This window comes from Solanum dulcamara, chromosome 2, assembly GCF_947179165.1.
Source record: "Solanum dulcamara chromosome 2, daSolDulc1.2, whole genome shotgun sequence".
NCBI lineage: Eukaryota > Viridiplantae > Streptophyta > Magnoliopsida > Solanales > Solanaceae > Solanum > Solanum dulcamara.
Genome location: NC_077238.1, coordinates 76,299,958 through 76,316,334, shown reverse-complemented (window position 1 = coordinate 76,316,334; position 16,377 = coordinate 76,299,958). Strand labels below are relative to the sequence as shown.

General features: G+C 35.2%; 1 protein-coding gene and 1 pseudogene across 1 annotated transcript; both read left to right on the top strand.

Moving 5' to 3' along the window:
* Positions 1-2,353: 2,353 nt before the first annotated feature.
* LOC129873201 (O-fucosyltransferase 39-like) lies at positions 2,354-6,597 on the top strand (annotated as a pseudogene).
* Positions 6,598-8,652: 2,055 nt separating this feature from the next.
* On the top strand, positions 8,653-12,315 carry LOC129877352 (kinase-interacting protein 1-like). The gene is made up of 2 exons (XM_055952851.1): positions 8,653-8,746; positions 9,281-12,315. The coding sequence occupies exons 1-2, from the start codon at positions 8,653-8,655 to the stop codon at positions 11,956-11,958; spliced, it is 2,772 nt and encodes a 923-aa protein (XP_055808826.1). The 3' UTR covers positions 11,959-12,315.
* Positions 12,316-16,377: the final 4,062 nt, after the last annotated feature.

The following is a 16,377-nucleotide window of genomic DNA, read 5'->3' as shown; positions in this document are numbered from 1 at the left end:
AATTAACAACATCAAGTGGTAGTTTTCAACTTTCAATTGTTCAACATTTCATCAATTTAACAATTCTTTGTTTGATTTTGGAAATTTGGTATAATCGTTCCTTCTCTTGCTTTTATTTAGTAAATTAATTCTAATATATTTAAATATTTAATTTTTGTGTTTATAATTTTTATTAATTTAATTTGCATAATGAATAGATTAAAAAATGTAGGTAAAAATATTAAAAATTTGTGTCCCGGCGGAAGTAGTGGTAGTAAGAAAAAAAGTGCTTCTAATAGAGGTAATACAAGTAGAAATTATTTTCGTATGCCTGAAGCACCACCTAGTGAATTTGGAGAAATAGGTGTAGGTGCACATGATATGAATAAAAATGAATATCAAGAAACTTACGGTATAGAAGAACCAAATGAATTTGAAGTAGAAATAGAACAAGATAATAATGATGATGTGGATGTTACACTAACTAGTCCTGATGTAGATATAGGTAACGCTCAATCGAGAACTGTTAATCTTCCTCCACAACCTGTAAAAGAAAGAAAAAAACTAGTTTAGTATGACATTATTTTGAACGCATAGCCGAAACAACTAAAGTTCAATGTAAAGAATGTCAAAAAAAATTCGACCATAAGACCGGGAGTAATAAAGATGGAATGGGTCAATTAATTAGACATCTAGACAATGAACATCGTGATTGGTAAGAACGAATAGGGAGTGCTATTGGACTAGTTCAAGGTAGAATAAACCCACAGACCAAAAAATTAGCGGAGACGTATAATAAAATGAGTGACGGTGAAGAAATAGTGAAAATGATAGTTGTGGTTGTCTACCTTTTTCATTTGCTTCTTCTAATGCTTTTATTCGTTATATACAATCAATTTATAATTCAATGTTTAACGGTATTTCTAGAAATACATGTAGATCAGATATTTTGAGACTTTATAGACAATATGCATATTATTTACGTTGGTTATTAACAAATCTTCGATGTAGAATTTCACTTACTTCTGATTTTGGTCGTGCTATAAATAAAAATGATTATTTAACTGTTACTTGTCATTGGATATATAGTAATTTTATTATGCAAAAACGTATTTTAGTATTTCAATATGATGAAGACCGAAATCATAATGCACAGTTTATTTTTGATTCTATATCAATGGTTGCAAAATATTATGGTCTTCAACACAAAGTTTTATGTATTTCTTTTGATAATGCATCTAGCAACATTGCTGCTATTAATTTTTTGAAACTGAGCTCCCCCCTCCCTTTTAGAATATATTTTTCATATTAGATGTGGTTGTCATATATATAATTTAATTGTAAAAGATGAACTTTATTTTTTTGAGCCAACAATTGAAAAAATTAGGCATGCAGTTGGTTTTATTCAAGGAAATAATAAAAAAGGTAGACTTAAAGAATTTAAAAGAAAATGCGAGCAAAATAATCTTAGATCGAGATTAATGCCCGAAAAAATTGAGACTAGGTGGAATTCGACTTATGATTTTTTAAAAACTTGTAATATTTATAAAGCCCCTATAACTACAACTTTTAATCAATATGCATATAAATTTACCGAAATCATGTTGGAAGAATCTGATTGGACTAAAATTAATAGCAAACTCAAAAAAACACTAAAATTTAAAAGAGATAAAGGCGTAAAGAAGCCCGTGACTCACTGTATTTAAAATAGTGAAAAGAAGTCATTTTTTTGTATGGTGCGTTCATCGAAAAAAAGGTACCATAGAGATTAGAGAATAACCAATACACCGTCCGATAACCGTCCGATAATTGCTAATCAATTACCGAACCAACCGATATCTTATAAGTTAGCTAGCGAATTAGTAAATTTAAAAATCGATATCCAATAGACCAAACCGTTAAGTCAAATTATCCGTCCGATCCGTCCGATAAGCAGCTTTAGTGGGGCGCTGTTGGATGCTTCTGATCAATAGGACACGAGAGGATTGGTGAGCTAGGTGTTTCGGTAAGAGCATAGCGTGGGGTCTATATATGTTAGGCCCATGTCACGTGTTCGACCCCTTCACCGATAAAATTCTACTTTTAAGTGGAGAAAGGTAGATGAGTGACTCATTATTCCCTGAAACTCGAATCTAGCTGATTCTTGGGGATTTTTCACTTATACACAATCAAAAAATAGGGATATTGAGGATTACTATGGCTGACACCTACATGTTTGGGATAAAATCATAACAATGCTATTGTTGTTGTGCATTGTTTTTCTCTTTTTCCTGTTGCAAGTAACCATATAGCCATCTTTAGTGATGCTGTTGCTTTCAAGTTATGCTGTCTTTCCTTTCACCTTTTGGCTTCATTGAGGTCTGAATTAAAGAAAATGGTTCCTGGGGATGGGATGATAATGTGGAAAAGCATAGAAAATACCATCTTTGAAGTGAAAATTGTGAGAAAGAGTGATCCTATGGAGGATCAATTGAAGGGGTTGGATTATAATAAGCCTGGTTTGTCGTATTATCTTGAGGTGTAGAGTGGGAAGTGGAAGGAGGATTAGTGATGTTGAAACTAGAGAGTGCATGGTAGTCAATTTCTACGTTGCTCGAACTCTCCAAAAATGTTGCCGCACCTATATTGGATCCTCCAAAAATACACTATTTTTGGAGGCTCAGACTCGCACCCATTGATATTTCTGAAGAGTCCGAGCAACATATGTCAATTTTAGTAATTTTCTGGAAATGCACCATTCTAGCCAAGAGAAGAGAAAACTGTGTTTGTTATTCTTTCTACAGTTATTGACATGATTCACCAAACAAAAACTTCTTATCACTGTTCAAAGATTACTACCTTCATTCGTCTTTGTAACTATTGATGATGAAGCTAGATGATGCTATACATCAGTTGAAATATAAGTCACACGGTTTCCTTGACTGAACTCCTAATTTTCTGTAAACGATAAAGCAACTGAAAATCATAACTCCATAGAGCAAGAGACGATGTGGTTAAATTGGACTAAACAACCGATGTGAAAAGTAGATTCCCTTTTATCCTAATTCCTTATCTGCACTGAATGAACTTTAACAGAATACAGTCAATTTGTACATGCATATACAAACTTTTGGTTGTCACTTCACAATTCAGCTTGTAGCATAAATAGAAGTTTGATTCCCGAGTCATTCAATTTGCATCTGCAGGAATGGAATGGTCCAAAACCCGGACACTCACGTCTTTTAAGAAATGCTCTACAACGCCAAACTGTACGTAAGGATTCATGTGTTACTCCAAACTTTACTCATGTTTTCCAGAGACTGGTTTACTATCTTAGAATCTTATTCTTTTCTTTTCCATTTAGTCCTCTGAAAAAGAGTCTGACCTTTGGATGCCTTTGGCCTTCCAAGGATGGAAACCGTGTACTGAATCTGGCGCAACCTCTAGTGAGTGTCTATGATCCGTCTATGAATAGACGTCTACTTTTATCTGTTTCAAGTATCTATGTGCAGCAATCTTTCATTTCGTAGTACCAACATGATCTTTCGTGCACCCTATTTTCTAAGTTACTGTTACTTAAACACATGCAGCATTACCTGAAAAATCTGAGGGATACATTCAAGTGTTCCTTGATGGAGGGTTAAATCAACAAAGGATGGCGGTGCGTATCATAAATTTTCATAGTTTACGGGGACAACATATATGAATGTGTTTTATAGGAATGTTTTTACCATGGATGCCATTTCTCAAGTTACTTAACAAGCTGTTGTGAGATGATTACTGACATGTGTATTTCGTGAACAAGATCTGTGATGCAGTTGTTGTTGCCAAGATTCTGAATGCTACACTTGTGATCCCTTATTTGGAAGTGAATCCTGCTTGGCAAGATTCGAGGTCTCTGTAATATATTGCTACATTGATTATTGAGTTTCATTTTTCAGTTACATATTACAAGGTCTTTTTCAAATAACGGTGGCTTCGGGGTCAACTTGTGCATAATACAAGTTATCTGCCTCTTCTTACAGCACATTCATGGATATCTTTGATGTGGATAATTTCATCAATGCCTTGAAAGACGATATATCAATAGTTAAAGAGCTGCCAGATGAATTCTCTTGGAGCACACGAGAGTATTATGCAACTGCTATTCGACCAACCAGAATCAAGACAGCACCAGTTCATGCTTCTACAAACTGGTATTTGGACAATGTATTGTCTGTCCTGCAGAGGTAGCTCACTTTATTGATACTTCTATTAAAGTTGTTATGCTGAATTTGTTTGGTATTGGTAGCGACACTAGGATGACAGATCAAAAGGATGATATCTGATTCCTGTGAGTATTAAAGAGCTTTTAAATTTTTAGAAAAAGTTCTAAAATTCTACACCCTAGCACAAGCTGTCTAACTGCAGTTTTATTGTTAAGCTAGATATACTGACATTCGTTTATAATACCTACAAACAGATGATAGCATATTTCCTTCATGTGAGTTACTTTGATTAATTAATAGGAACTGCATTGTGACCTTATGTTAAGCTTGCATGGGCAACTTGGCAAATGGTTTGCCTATGTTTGGAGTCAGCTCGTTAAAGTAACATTCTTGTTTTTTTCAGAATGATTCAGTTATGGTATTGCTGCCATAGCACCATTTTCTCACCGGCTGACATTTGACAACTTGCTTAAGTACCTCCAACACCTTCGATGTAAAGTTAACTTTCAAGCACTAGTCTTTGTTCCTCACATAAGGCATCTTGGAGATGTCATTGTCAATCGCCTCAGAGATCCTTCTACCAAAGGCAATATGGTTGGTAGTAACTACCTTAGAGAGGTTAATGAAAAGAACGAACAAGGAGCAGGGAAGTTTGTTGTTCTTCACCTTCGCTTTGACAAGGTAAAACACTCTTTCTTTTAGCAGTTACAGGATTATAGTTAAAGTTTTGGTCTTCGCATTACAATGATTATCTGTCTGAAGCTCTCTGGAGGTTTTAACAGATCCACAATGTAACCTTGTTATCGTAACAGGATATGGCTGCACATTCAGCCTGTGAGTTTGGTGGTGGAAAGGCGGAAAAACTGGCATTAGCTAAATATAGGCAAGTGATTGGGCAGGGAAGGGTCCTAAACTCTCAATTTACTGATGAAGAGTTGAGAAGTCAAGGACGGTGCCCGTTGACCCCAGAATAAATTGGATTACTGCTAGCAGCTTTGGGATTTGACAATAGCACTCGATTATATCTTGCCTCCCATAAGGTCGCCACTCGATTATATCTTTTCAAAATCTTGCCTGGCGTTTAGGTGCAAGATTATCTTAAGCCTGTATCTTTGCCTTCTGAAGTTACTCTTTTTATGTCATTGTTCCCAGGTTTACGGTGGGGAAGCCCGGATCTCAACCCTGAGAAGTTTGTTTCCCCTGATGGATGACAAAAAGGGCGTTGCCTCTTCTGATGAAAGAGCTCTTATTAAAGGGAAGGCTTCTTTACTGGCTGCAATTGATTATTACGTCAGCATGCACAGTAATATTTTCATTTCAGCCTCCCCAGGAAATATGCACAATGCAATGGTAATCACCTGCACTTCTAGTTTTGAGTTCCAATTTAGCTTCTATATTGCACTCTAGAATTTACATCATAATATTAGGCCTAGGCATGTAGGAGAGATGGGATCACAGGATCAGGAATAAAGTTATTCGGCATAAGGCGAGAGTGGCTTGCATGGGGGACAAGATGAGAGAGGCGAAACTAAGATGGTTCGGGCGTATGAAGAGAAGATACACAGATGCCCAGGAGGAGGTGTGAGAGGTTGACTATAGTGGGTATAAGGAGGGGTAGAGGTAGGCTGAAGAAGTCTTGGGGCAAGGTGATTAGACATAACATGGAAAACCTGCAACTTACAAAGGACATGACATATGTGGAGGTCGAGGATTAGGGTAGAAGGTTATTAGGTAGTTGAGTGTTCTCGAAACCCCTTATCAATATTGCTATTATTACACTCCTATTATGGTATTCTTCAATTTTAGTATTACATGTTGCTTTCATTGCTTCAGTTATCATATTATGTTTCCCCTAGCGCTTTATTTCATTGTTGTTACTATTTTCAGTTATGTATTCTCTTTTTCAAATTGCTTTGAATGCATTACTTGAGCCGAGAGTCTATCAAAAACAACTTATCTATCTCTACGAGATAGGGGTAAGGTCTACGTACACTTTACCCTCCTCACACCCCACTTGTGGGATTATACTGGGTATGTTGTTATTGTTGTCGTAATATTAGGCCTAGGCATGTGTAGTGGTTTTCCTTTTCGTTGCAAAGACTAAAATCTGTTTGGTTATCATGTAGATCAGATCCAATTGAACTTTGTATCCAAGAACCAAATCTTGTTTCAGATTTGTTTGAATCACATATAATGCGGCTAATCAACTTGCAATCAACAGGTGGGACATCGTACATGCTATAATCTGAAGACAATAAGGCCTAACATGGCCTTCTTAGGCCAGCTTTTTCTGAATAAAACTCTGAATTGGGCAGAGTTCCAAAAGACAGTTGTGGAAGGGCACAAGAACAGACAAGGGCAGATCAGACTTCACAAACCCAAACAATCAGTGTATACGTATCCTTCTCCCGTTTGCATGTGCCAGGTTTAAAGATTACCTAATCCATAGCTGTGGGAACCCTATGGATCTTTGTTGACATTACGTTATTGTTCGTGCCTATACATTTAACATAGAAGGCTAATACTTTTTACGATACGAAAATCACTGATCTTGTGGAATGTGTTACAATCTGGTACTAGTACCATTGTACAGAAAGCATCTTAGGCCAGAGATATCTTACTTTGTTTAGCAGTTTTCTTGAACCACTGAAATGAATCACTGTAAAGAGTGTTCTTTTGGTTATATGGTAAAAATCAAATGACCAAATTACTGCCAGTGAATGAAATTTTTTTCTTGATTGACCTTTTAAAAGTTCTTAGTTAGAGTTGTCAATATGGACTGACCCATCTCAACCCGTGATTTGAGACTTGGTTACTAAGTAGCAACATCATGTATTATTGTGTTATAAATAATTATTAGCATTTTAATATTAAAATTATAAAAATATTTTTTTAAAAAAATGGGTTGGCCTGGCCCACAACTTGCTTAGGATTGGGTTGTGCTAGCTATTTCAAGGTCATTAAAATGGGTCGCCTGCCTATCCTAACCCATATTAACAACTCTAATGTTTATGGAGGCAGATCAAGAGAAATATTGTTATTAACATATGATAGATACGAACAAGTACATCATTGTAAGACATTGTGAGGATTTTCTATCATCAAACTTGCATAAGAAAAGTTGTTGTATAGGATGTGTTAGCTTTACCCTATTAACAATGTCATACACAAGATTTTTTGAGAGAGGTGGCCAGCATCGGCATTTATACATGTATAGTTAAAAAAGTCGATGAAACGGTGTCTCGTGACATAGCTTAGGGTAAGGCATATTCGTCCTTCGTGTATATAATGTAGCGCCAAAAGTTTAACAAGGGAATTTTTGAATAATCTTTGTCACTACATCTTTTCCTTGTATCAATAGGATTCATAAGTTGGATGTTTATATAAAAAATACTTTTTTCTTACTTTATAATATAATTTTTCGACTTTGAACTCCCTTGATGACTCTAGCCAATGTGTATCCAATGGCAAAAGCAAAGAAAATTTTGATTGTTGGCAGTGTGTAAAAAGAACAAAATATAATATGCAATAGTAATGATGAGAGTATTTTTGTTCACAACTTCACCCTGAAAATAAAATTTAAGTGACAGTAACAATGAGGGTATTTTTTTTCACAACTTCTTCCTAACAATAAAATTTAAGTGAAAGTAACAAGGATATTTTTGTTCGCAACAAGGGTATTGTGTTATCTTTTTTTCCTCCTATTTTATATTTATTTATTATTTAATAATTATATATTTTTTTCTTTTACCCTATCTTTCTTTATCATGTACCTTACTTTTCTTATAAATTTATCCTTGAAATTATTGATGTGCAACATCATGTAACGATCGAAAAATAATATATTATATTCAAACGTTATATTCATAAAAAAATAATACAATACGATATAAATATAACACAATATAATATAATATCATACATTATGAAACAACACGTAATAACCATATAAGTGTTATAGACTTTATTTTTACGTGACCAATGTATGCAACTTTATACATAGATTAGCAAATTGACTATATTTTTGTCGATTGAGAGAGAGGGAAGGGCCCAACACTCAATTTTGGGGGCGAAATGAGCTCTCAACCTTAAACTTATAATTAAGCATATATATCATATTCTCATTGAAGTTCCTAACGAAAAATCTTGAGTTTATTTTGTTCTATTTATTTTTTTCTTGAGTTTTTGTTTTCTCATAAGTTGAAATCATTCCTCTTCATAAGATATTGTTTATTTTTTTTGTGTGGAAAAAGAAGAAGGATCAAGATGAAATTTTGAGTTTTTGTTTTCTTGTTTAAAGCTCTTCCTCTTGTTAAAATATTTGCTTTGTGGAAAAAAGAGGAACAATCAAGAATTGACAAGATGAAATTTTGAGTTTTAATTTATTTTGCATTTTCCTTTTTTTTTTTTAAAAATAATAATAAATTAATATCTCTTCCTCTTGATAATATATTGTGGAAAAGAGGAAGGATCAAGAAATAACAAGATGTTACAAAGAGCAGCAAGTAATGCATATTCATGGTGGGCAGCTAGCCACATTAGGACCAAACAATCCAAATGGCTTGAACAAAGCCTTCAAGGTACAAAACATTTACATGAAAAGTTTTTGATCAACATTAAGGAAAAAGGCATAAATTTATTTTTTTAAAAACAGAGAAGATATGTGATGTTAAATATATTCCATATGTTCTATAGCATCTGTCAGTCAAGATTTATATAATCGACCTATCTTAATTTGTTTGTGATTGAGGTGGTCGTTGTTATTGTATATGTTATAGCATTTTGTGACAAATACAACACAATACAAAATAGGAGTCAAAGCAGAGTCACTTGGTACTTATGTTGGTGAAAGGTAACAAGTAACTAACAAAATAATATTTATGCGTGCAAACTGACTTGAACACCATCATTATAAAAAAAGTACAAAGGCATGATTTTGTTCCATTTTTGGAGGGTTTCTTAAAATGATTAGATTGCACATTCTTATGGTTTCAAAGTTTTATATGCTTTCTCTTGCTAATATAGTTTGTTATGTTATCTCCTTGCTAAAATATAGTGTGTTTCTCTTGTTGAGTATATAAAAACAATTCTGATATGTTTTTATGGCATAATAGATATGCAAGAGAAGGTAGAGAGTGTGGTTAAGCTCATTGAAGAGGATGGAGATTCATTTGCTAAAAGGGCTGAAATGTACTACAAGAAAAGGCCAGAGCTGATAAACTTTGTGGAAGAATCTTATCGTGCTTATCGATCTTTGGCTGAACGATATGATCATTTATCGAAGGAATTGCAGGCTGCCAACAACACTATTGCTGCTGTTTTCCCGGAACAAATACAACTAGCAATGGAGGAGGAGAACGAATATGGTGCCCCTAAAGCTCCAAAATATACTCCACAAATTCCCACATCAAGTGGATCAAACGTTCCGAAGGTTCCAAAAGCTCCAATAAAACAGTTGAAGGGACTTATAACATCAGCTTCAAAGAAGTTACAAAGCAAGAAATCATCCAAAAAGATAGATGCAAGTAAAAATGTTCCAAAATCCGGTTTGCAAAAAAACGAAGCTCTTGAAGAGATCGACAAGCTTCAAAAAGATATTTTGGCTTTGCAGACTGTGAAAGAGTTTGTAAAGAGTTCTTATGAATCTGGTCTTTCGAAGTACAAGGGAATTGAAAGCCAAATCATGGAAAAGCAACAAAAGATATGTAAATTAGAGGATGAATTTGGCGAGGGACGTGTGATTGATGATAATGATGCGCGTACATTGATGGCTGAAGCAGCACTAAAATCATGTCAAGAAACATTAGCTCAGCTCCAGGAGAAACAAGAAAGATCGACAAGAGACGCGATGAAAGAAGTCGAAAAAATTGAAGATGCTAGTAAGAAACTGAAGTCTTTCAAGCATAAGCACCTTGGTGATCAAATTGATGAAACAAAGCCAGATGAAAAAGATAATGCAGCTACAGCAGCAGCTGATTCTCAGAGCTTAAGCCAAGAATTGAGCAAAGAGATTGAATCATTGCAGGACAAGATTAAGGAGCAATTTGATGCGAGCTCGATGGCATCACTAACGGTGACACAACTAGCAGAGAAAATCGATGAGCTCGTGAGTGAAGTAGTCAGCCTAGAAACAGCTGTTTCAGCTCAAACTGTTCTAATTGACAGATTAAGATCAGAAGGCGATGACCTCCAATCACAAATTCATGTTTTGGAAGATGACAAGGAACCGTTGACAGGCGACAATAAACAGAATCTCAAAATAAGTGTGATGGATATGGAGGACAAGTTGCATTGTATCCAAAACCTTAACAAAGATGTTGAGTATCAAAACAGTAGCTTTCAGACTTACTTTACCACAGCTCGTACGAGTCTCAACTGTTTAGCTGAGAAATTGAGTAGTGTGAAACCGGATGAGGTTGTCCAAGACGAAGAGGAAACCGTTGTTATAGTCAAGTCTCAAGAAGAGCCAAGAAAACAGGAAGTTCATCAAAATGCAAGTGAAGGTCCCAAAAACTTAAATATCTCGAAAACAGAAGATCAAGAAGTTGGAAAAGAAGAATCTCCTAGCAAAATTGTTAGTAATAAAGAAAGGGAAGTTATAGAAACCACAAATAGTCGTTCCAATTCCAAACTTTTGGAACCAACACAAGTTGAAGAAGTTGATGAGAAAGTCTCAAATCATGAGGTACTATCACACGAAGATGAGGAGAAGGGCGATGAGCCTAACTGGCAGGAGCTGTTGTCAAGTAGGTTAGAAGATAGGGAAAAAACTCTCTTAGCAGAATATACCACAGTTCTAAGGAATTATAAGGATGTCAAGAAGAAGCTAAGTGACAAGGAGAAGAAGGATAGGGACACCGAATTCGAAGTCACATTGCAAATGAGAGAGCTTAGAAGTGCTATTGCAAAGAGAGACGAAGAGATAAACAGTCTACGTGGGAAATTAATCGTTCTTCAAAGAGATAATATTGCTGAAAGCAAAGCATTGGAGTTAGAGAAACAGCAAGCATCCGATCCTTCAGATGATCAAAGCTTTAAAAAATCCGAGGATGTGGCTGATACAGAGGACAAAAATAATCGTACGGATCAAGATAATACTATGATCGATGAACATACATCTCCCTCGCCAATTGAGGAAAAGTTTCGGATGGAAATTGATGCAATACTAGACGAAAACTTGGGGTTCTGGTTAAGATTCAGCTCAATATTTCATCAGATCCAAAAATTTAAGACAACAGTCCAAGATTTACAGAATGAAATATCGAAATTAAGAGAAAAAGAAGTCGCAGAAAGCAATAGTACTAAAGAAGACATGAAATCAGAAATCAGGCCTATATATAAACACATGAGGGAAATCCAGAATGAGCTAGCAGTATGGTTAGAACAAAGTATCCCTTTCAAAGATGAAATGAAACGTAGGTCCTCGACATTGTGCAGAATTCAAGAGGAGATCACGAAAGCTTTAAAGGAAGGAGTTGAAGAAGACGAGATAAGATTCAGTAGTCATCAAGCTGCAAAATTCCAAGGTGAAGTCTTGAACATGAACCAAGAGAACAAAAAGGTTAAAAAGGAACTTGAAGCCGGTGTTGATCATATAACTACACTTCAAGTAGATGTCGAAAAAACAGTAACAAAGTTAGAGAAAAAGTATGGACTTGCTGCTGTAAATCAACAAGTTAATAACTCAGCGGGCGGAACAATTCCATTAAGATCATTCATTTTTGGAACTAAACCGAAGAAGCAGAGGCGTTCGGTCTTTTCCTCCTTCCAAAATAATAGGAAAGCACTGTAGGCTTTGTAGAATCTTGTTTTTTCAGCTTTCCCTTTTTGGTCTCCTTCTTCTCCAGGTGTATACACAATGTATCTTCACTTGATGTATTTTTGTTCTTCCTTTAATTGTTTGTTCAAATTCGGAAAACAAATTTCGAGATTGTATGTATGTCATGTTGTCTTGATAGTGTAGGCAGGTAGCTCTTTCCCAGGTAGCCAGTATAGAGTTAGGTTCCCAGGCGCCCCGTGGCTGGCTGTGCGCTAGACATTGCTAGCCCTGAGCAAACACTGCAATACCTATAGTTTCACAATTTTAGAAACACATTAACATTTCAATTTTAAGTGCATGTTTATATTGTTGGCTTGTGTGAACCCACCAATAGTCAAAGGACCAGGTCCTTGACTGAGAACTACCAAGAACAGAAAGCAAACAACAACGAAACATAAAGTAAAGAACACATGATGGTTACATGGAAACCTTCTTGCTCAAGAATTAAACTCGTAATTCATCCGCTTTGTAATAACTCTATTACAAGACAACGAAGCAATAACTCTGTTGCCCACTACACCAACTAACTCTAGATGATATAGACTTCAACTAAGCAATAACTCTATTGTTCACTGCACCAACTAATTCTAACTGATATAGACTTCAACTAAGCAATAACTCTACTGTCCACTGCACCAACTAACTCTAGCTAATATAGACTTCAACAATACAACATGACTAATTCTAGCCACCAACTCAAATCTAGAAGATAAGAGAGGAAATAGAATACCTACACAGGCTTCTCAAAAGAGGAGTCTGTTTACAATATTAGCACAAGATACAAGACCTAACAACAAGGAACTAAAAGACAACTTCCATTGATAAGACCAGGTTTCTTGCAGTAGAGGTCTTCACTTTTATGAAAGCTGAGACAACTTATATCTTTGAGACAGTGCAAAATTTTCAAATTGCAAAAGCTAGGTTTTGCTTCTAGGTCACTTCCCTTAAATATGAGAAAAGTTAAAACCTTAATTGTTTGCCATTGTTTGACTTTACGAAAGAGCAAACTCAAGTTTTCATCTCTTGGTATGTTGAATATGTATAAAAAGGATGAGAGAAGTGAAAACTTTGACCATTTGACTAGAGAGGGACACACAATAACTTTTATGCAGTACTGCATTTGTACAACAATGGCAATAGCTTTATAGTTGTGGACACTCATACAGATCGTCCTTGTGCGTACCTGGTCCCTCATTCGGTCCTCTATGAAATACGATCCCTATGAGATACAGTTCCCCTGAATGAGTATTCTCTCTTGAATGAGCATTTTTTTTAAACCACCAAAGGTGGGACGTAGGCATTGCCTATTCAATATATTAATATTAGCAAAAATACAGAGTCGGTGTGTTGAATTTTTGTCCAAACCACCTTCAGAAATAAGAAGGATGAACAATTCATACTTGAACAAAAAAAGTCCCAATACAGTGAGTGGTACATGGGATTGGTCATGAGAGTAGGATAACTTCTAGGGTGCATAAATACAAAGTGTGAAATACATAGTTCTCATGGCCCAAAAAATACAAAAGTAATTAACCATTATCAAAAATAAAAGACTTTCTTTGTGCTCAGATTCTGAAATTTGGCGTTCCTTCAATGTCATTTTTCAGTCAATTTTTGACTTCATTGGGAAGAGTCAAATTCTGTGTGAAGAAGGAATACTTCCTTTGTTTTTCACCCATATTAGCTAGATAATCTGCCAAGTAATTTACTTCTCTATAGCAATGCCAGAATTTATGACTTCAGAGAATTAATTTGGCTAATGAGATGAATGATATAACAGTTGACATTGGAGTGATCATTGATCATGTTAATAATGATCATGGAGTCAGATTATTCTATGTCAACATTCTTGTATTCATTAGTGATGCACCATTGCATTCCCTAAAGAATAGTGTTGGATTCAACAACATTTTAGAACAGTTTCCATGGTAGTATGAGTAAGCCATGATCAAAAGACCACTCTCGTCCCTGAGAATGCCTCCTCCACTTGCACTGTCTGAGTTTCCTTTGCTGCATTCGTCAGTGTTCAATTTGAATCTGCCTGGACTTGGTTTACTCCACCTAAGACATTTGATGTTAATCCTAGGTTTGAGTCTTTCATTTTGTATTACAGTGTTGCTCCATTGCTGATTGTAATGTATTTTTGGGAACTAACAAATGAGTAGCATTCTGATCTGACGGGATAACATGATTGATAATACTGCTTGAAAAGCTTTTAATATCCTCATGACTACATCTGGCTTTCCAAATTTCCCAATAAATGAATAGAGGAAGGCAGTGTACACTGAGTGAATTCTATTCTTTGTACTGCTTAGCCACCAAGTAATAATAGTGTCTCTTATTCTGTCTTGTTTATTGTTAATGCCGCAAGAATTTGTGAAGAAATTTCATACTGCATTAGCAAGTTCTCCTTGTTTAAAGAGGTGATCCGCTTCTCTATGCATCCTTGCTGACAACAAATGCACTTTGAAGGTCCATGAACTTTGAATCTATGTAGAGCTTCATCAGTTGGTAGTTTGTTGGAAGCAACCTGAGCATAAAAAAGGAAATTTTGTGAGGGACCTATTTTTTTCCCAAGTTCTGGCATCAATAAGAGTAGTAGTATTACTCCTTCTCAGTACTTGCCAGGCAGATTTAGTGGTAAAAAAACATTTCGATTTGGAGTACAAATAGGCATGTCATCATTGTGTCTCATAATTTCCATGGTAGCAATATGGCTAACAAAATAAGTGGGCAGAATACTATTAAGCTTAGCAAAATTCCAACCATTATTAGTGATAAAATCAAGCACCTTGACCTTTTTAGGATGGTAAGTGTCGGAAAAATGATGAGCAATATTAGGTCCTGAGCCAATCCAATTATCCCCACCAAAAATATACATTACCGTTATCAATTTTCCAAAAAATATGTTTTTCACAAAGGGTTCTTGAGTCAAGAAGCCTTCTTCAAATATGAGATTGTCCTGAAATCCACTTTCTGAAAACAGGATGCCCTCTTGAACAATTTTTTTTTTCAAGAAAATCTCTCCAAATAGTCTTTTGTTCTGAAATTCCACCAGATTTTGGCTCCAAAAGCATAACTAATGTTCAAGATGATCTAAATCCCATCCCACCTTCCTATTTAGGAAGGAAAAGATTTTTCCAAGCAATCCAATGCATCGCGATCTTGCATACAATATGATTCGATTTGGATGATTGTAGATCAAATGATTAAATCAGTCCACTTCTTGCCAGTTAAGACTACTGATTCAGCAGAGGACTATGCCAGATTGTTCATCCGTGAGATAGTCAGGCTTTATGGAGTCCCTTTGTCTATCATTTCAGATAGAGGTGCTCAGTTCACTGCCCAGTTTTTCTTTTTTCCTTCTCCATCACTCCCCCCAAAAAAATTAGCCATTAGCTGCTTAATTTGCTTAATGGTAGTTTTAACATACCAGATATGTAAATGAATAGAATAAAGGACAGAGTTAATAAAAAATGGATCTACCACCATGAGAAATCATCTTACATTGTCATCCTCGCATTCTATTAGCCACCTTAGAAACTAAGTTACCAAAATAAATAACTTTTTTTCCTACCATTATAAATAGGAGCTCCTAAGTTATTAAAAGGAAAGTTCTGCTGATCATAACCAGTAACCTTCTTGATATCATTAATGATAGATTGAGAGTTAACTAAAAAGCAAAATTTACTCTTGTCAATAAGCTGTTCAGAGCAGTTTTCATACAGGGAAAGCTTATGCATATCATAGATATAAGAGATAGAGGATTACCTTTGGAGAATAAGATAGTATCATCTGCAAAACTAAGATGAGTACGTAATGATGGGACAACCTCTATCAACAGTATAAGGAGTAAAATTTTCCCTTCTTTAATTAGTTCATAAGAATGGTAAGTAATTTTGAGCCAATTATAAATAGGGAAGAAGAGATAGGGTCACCTTGGTTGATTCCTCTACTGGATTTGAAAAAACCATGTCTTCCTCCATTTATGTTAATGGAGTAACAGTTATTAGAGAGAAATCTCCAGATCATGTCAGTTCAATCATACAACAGATCGGGTATCTGGTTCCTAATCTTGTTCCTTGGCGAGTTTGTCAGATCATTAACTATATATGAATGAAACGATCAATCTTAGCTTTCTAAGTAAGATAAATGATAGACATGTACGCTCCGTAAACAATAACAAATGTTATTCAATTGATATATTTTTGATAATTACACAATATTTAATCAGTACATATAATAATATATGAAATACTAATTTACTATCTAGAAAATTGCTAATTCTGAACGGACATCTCATCCAAATTTGACTCATCAATAAAATTAATGTTCACGACTAGCCAAATTATGCCAACTTCATTAAAAATTAGCAATTTTCTAAAGGTACTT

Coding starts and splice junctions, on each gene's coding strand:
- LOC129877352 (XM_055952851.1), top strand. CDS start 8,653: ATGTTACAAAGAGCAGCAAGTAATGCATATTCATGGTGGGCAGCTAGC. Junction 8,747..9,280: donor GCTTGAACAAAGCCTTCAAG/GTACAAAACATT, acceptor ATGGCATAATAG/ATATGCAAGAGAAGGTAGAG.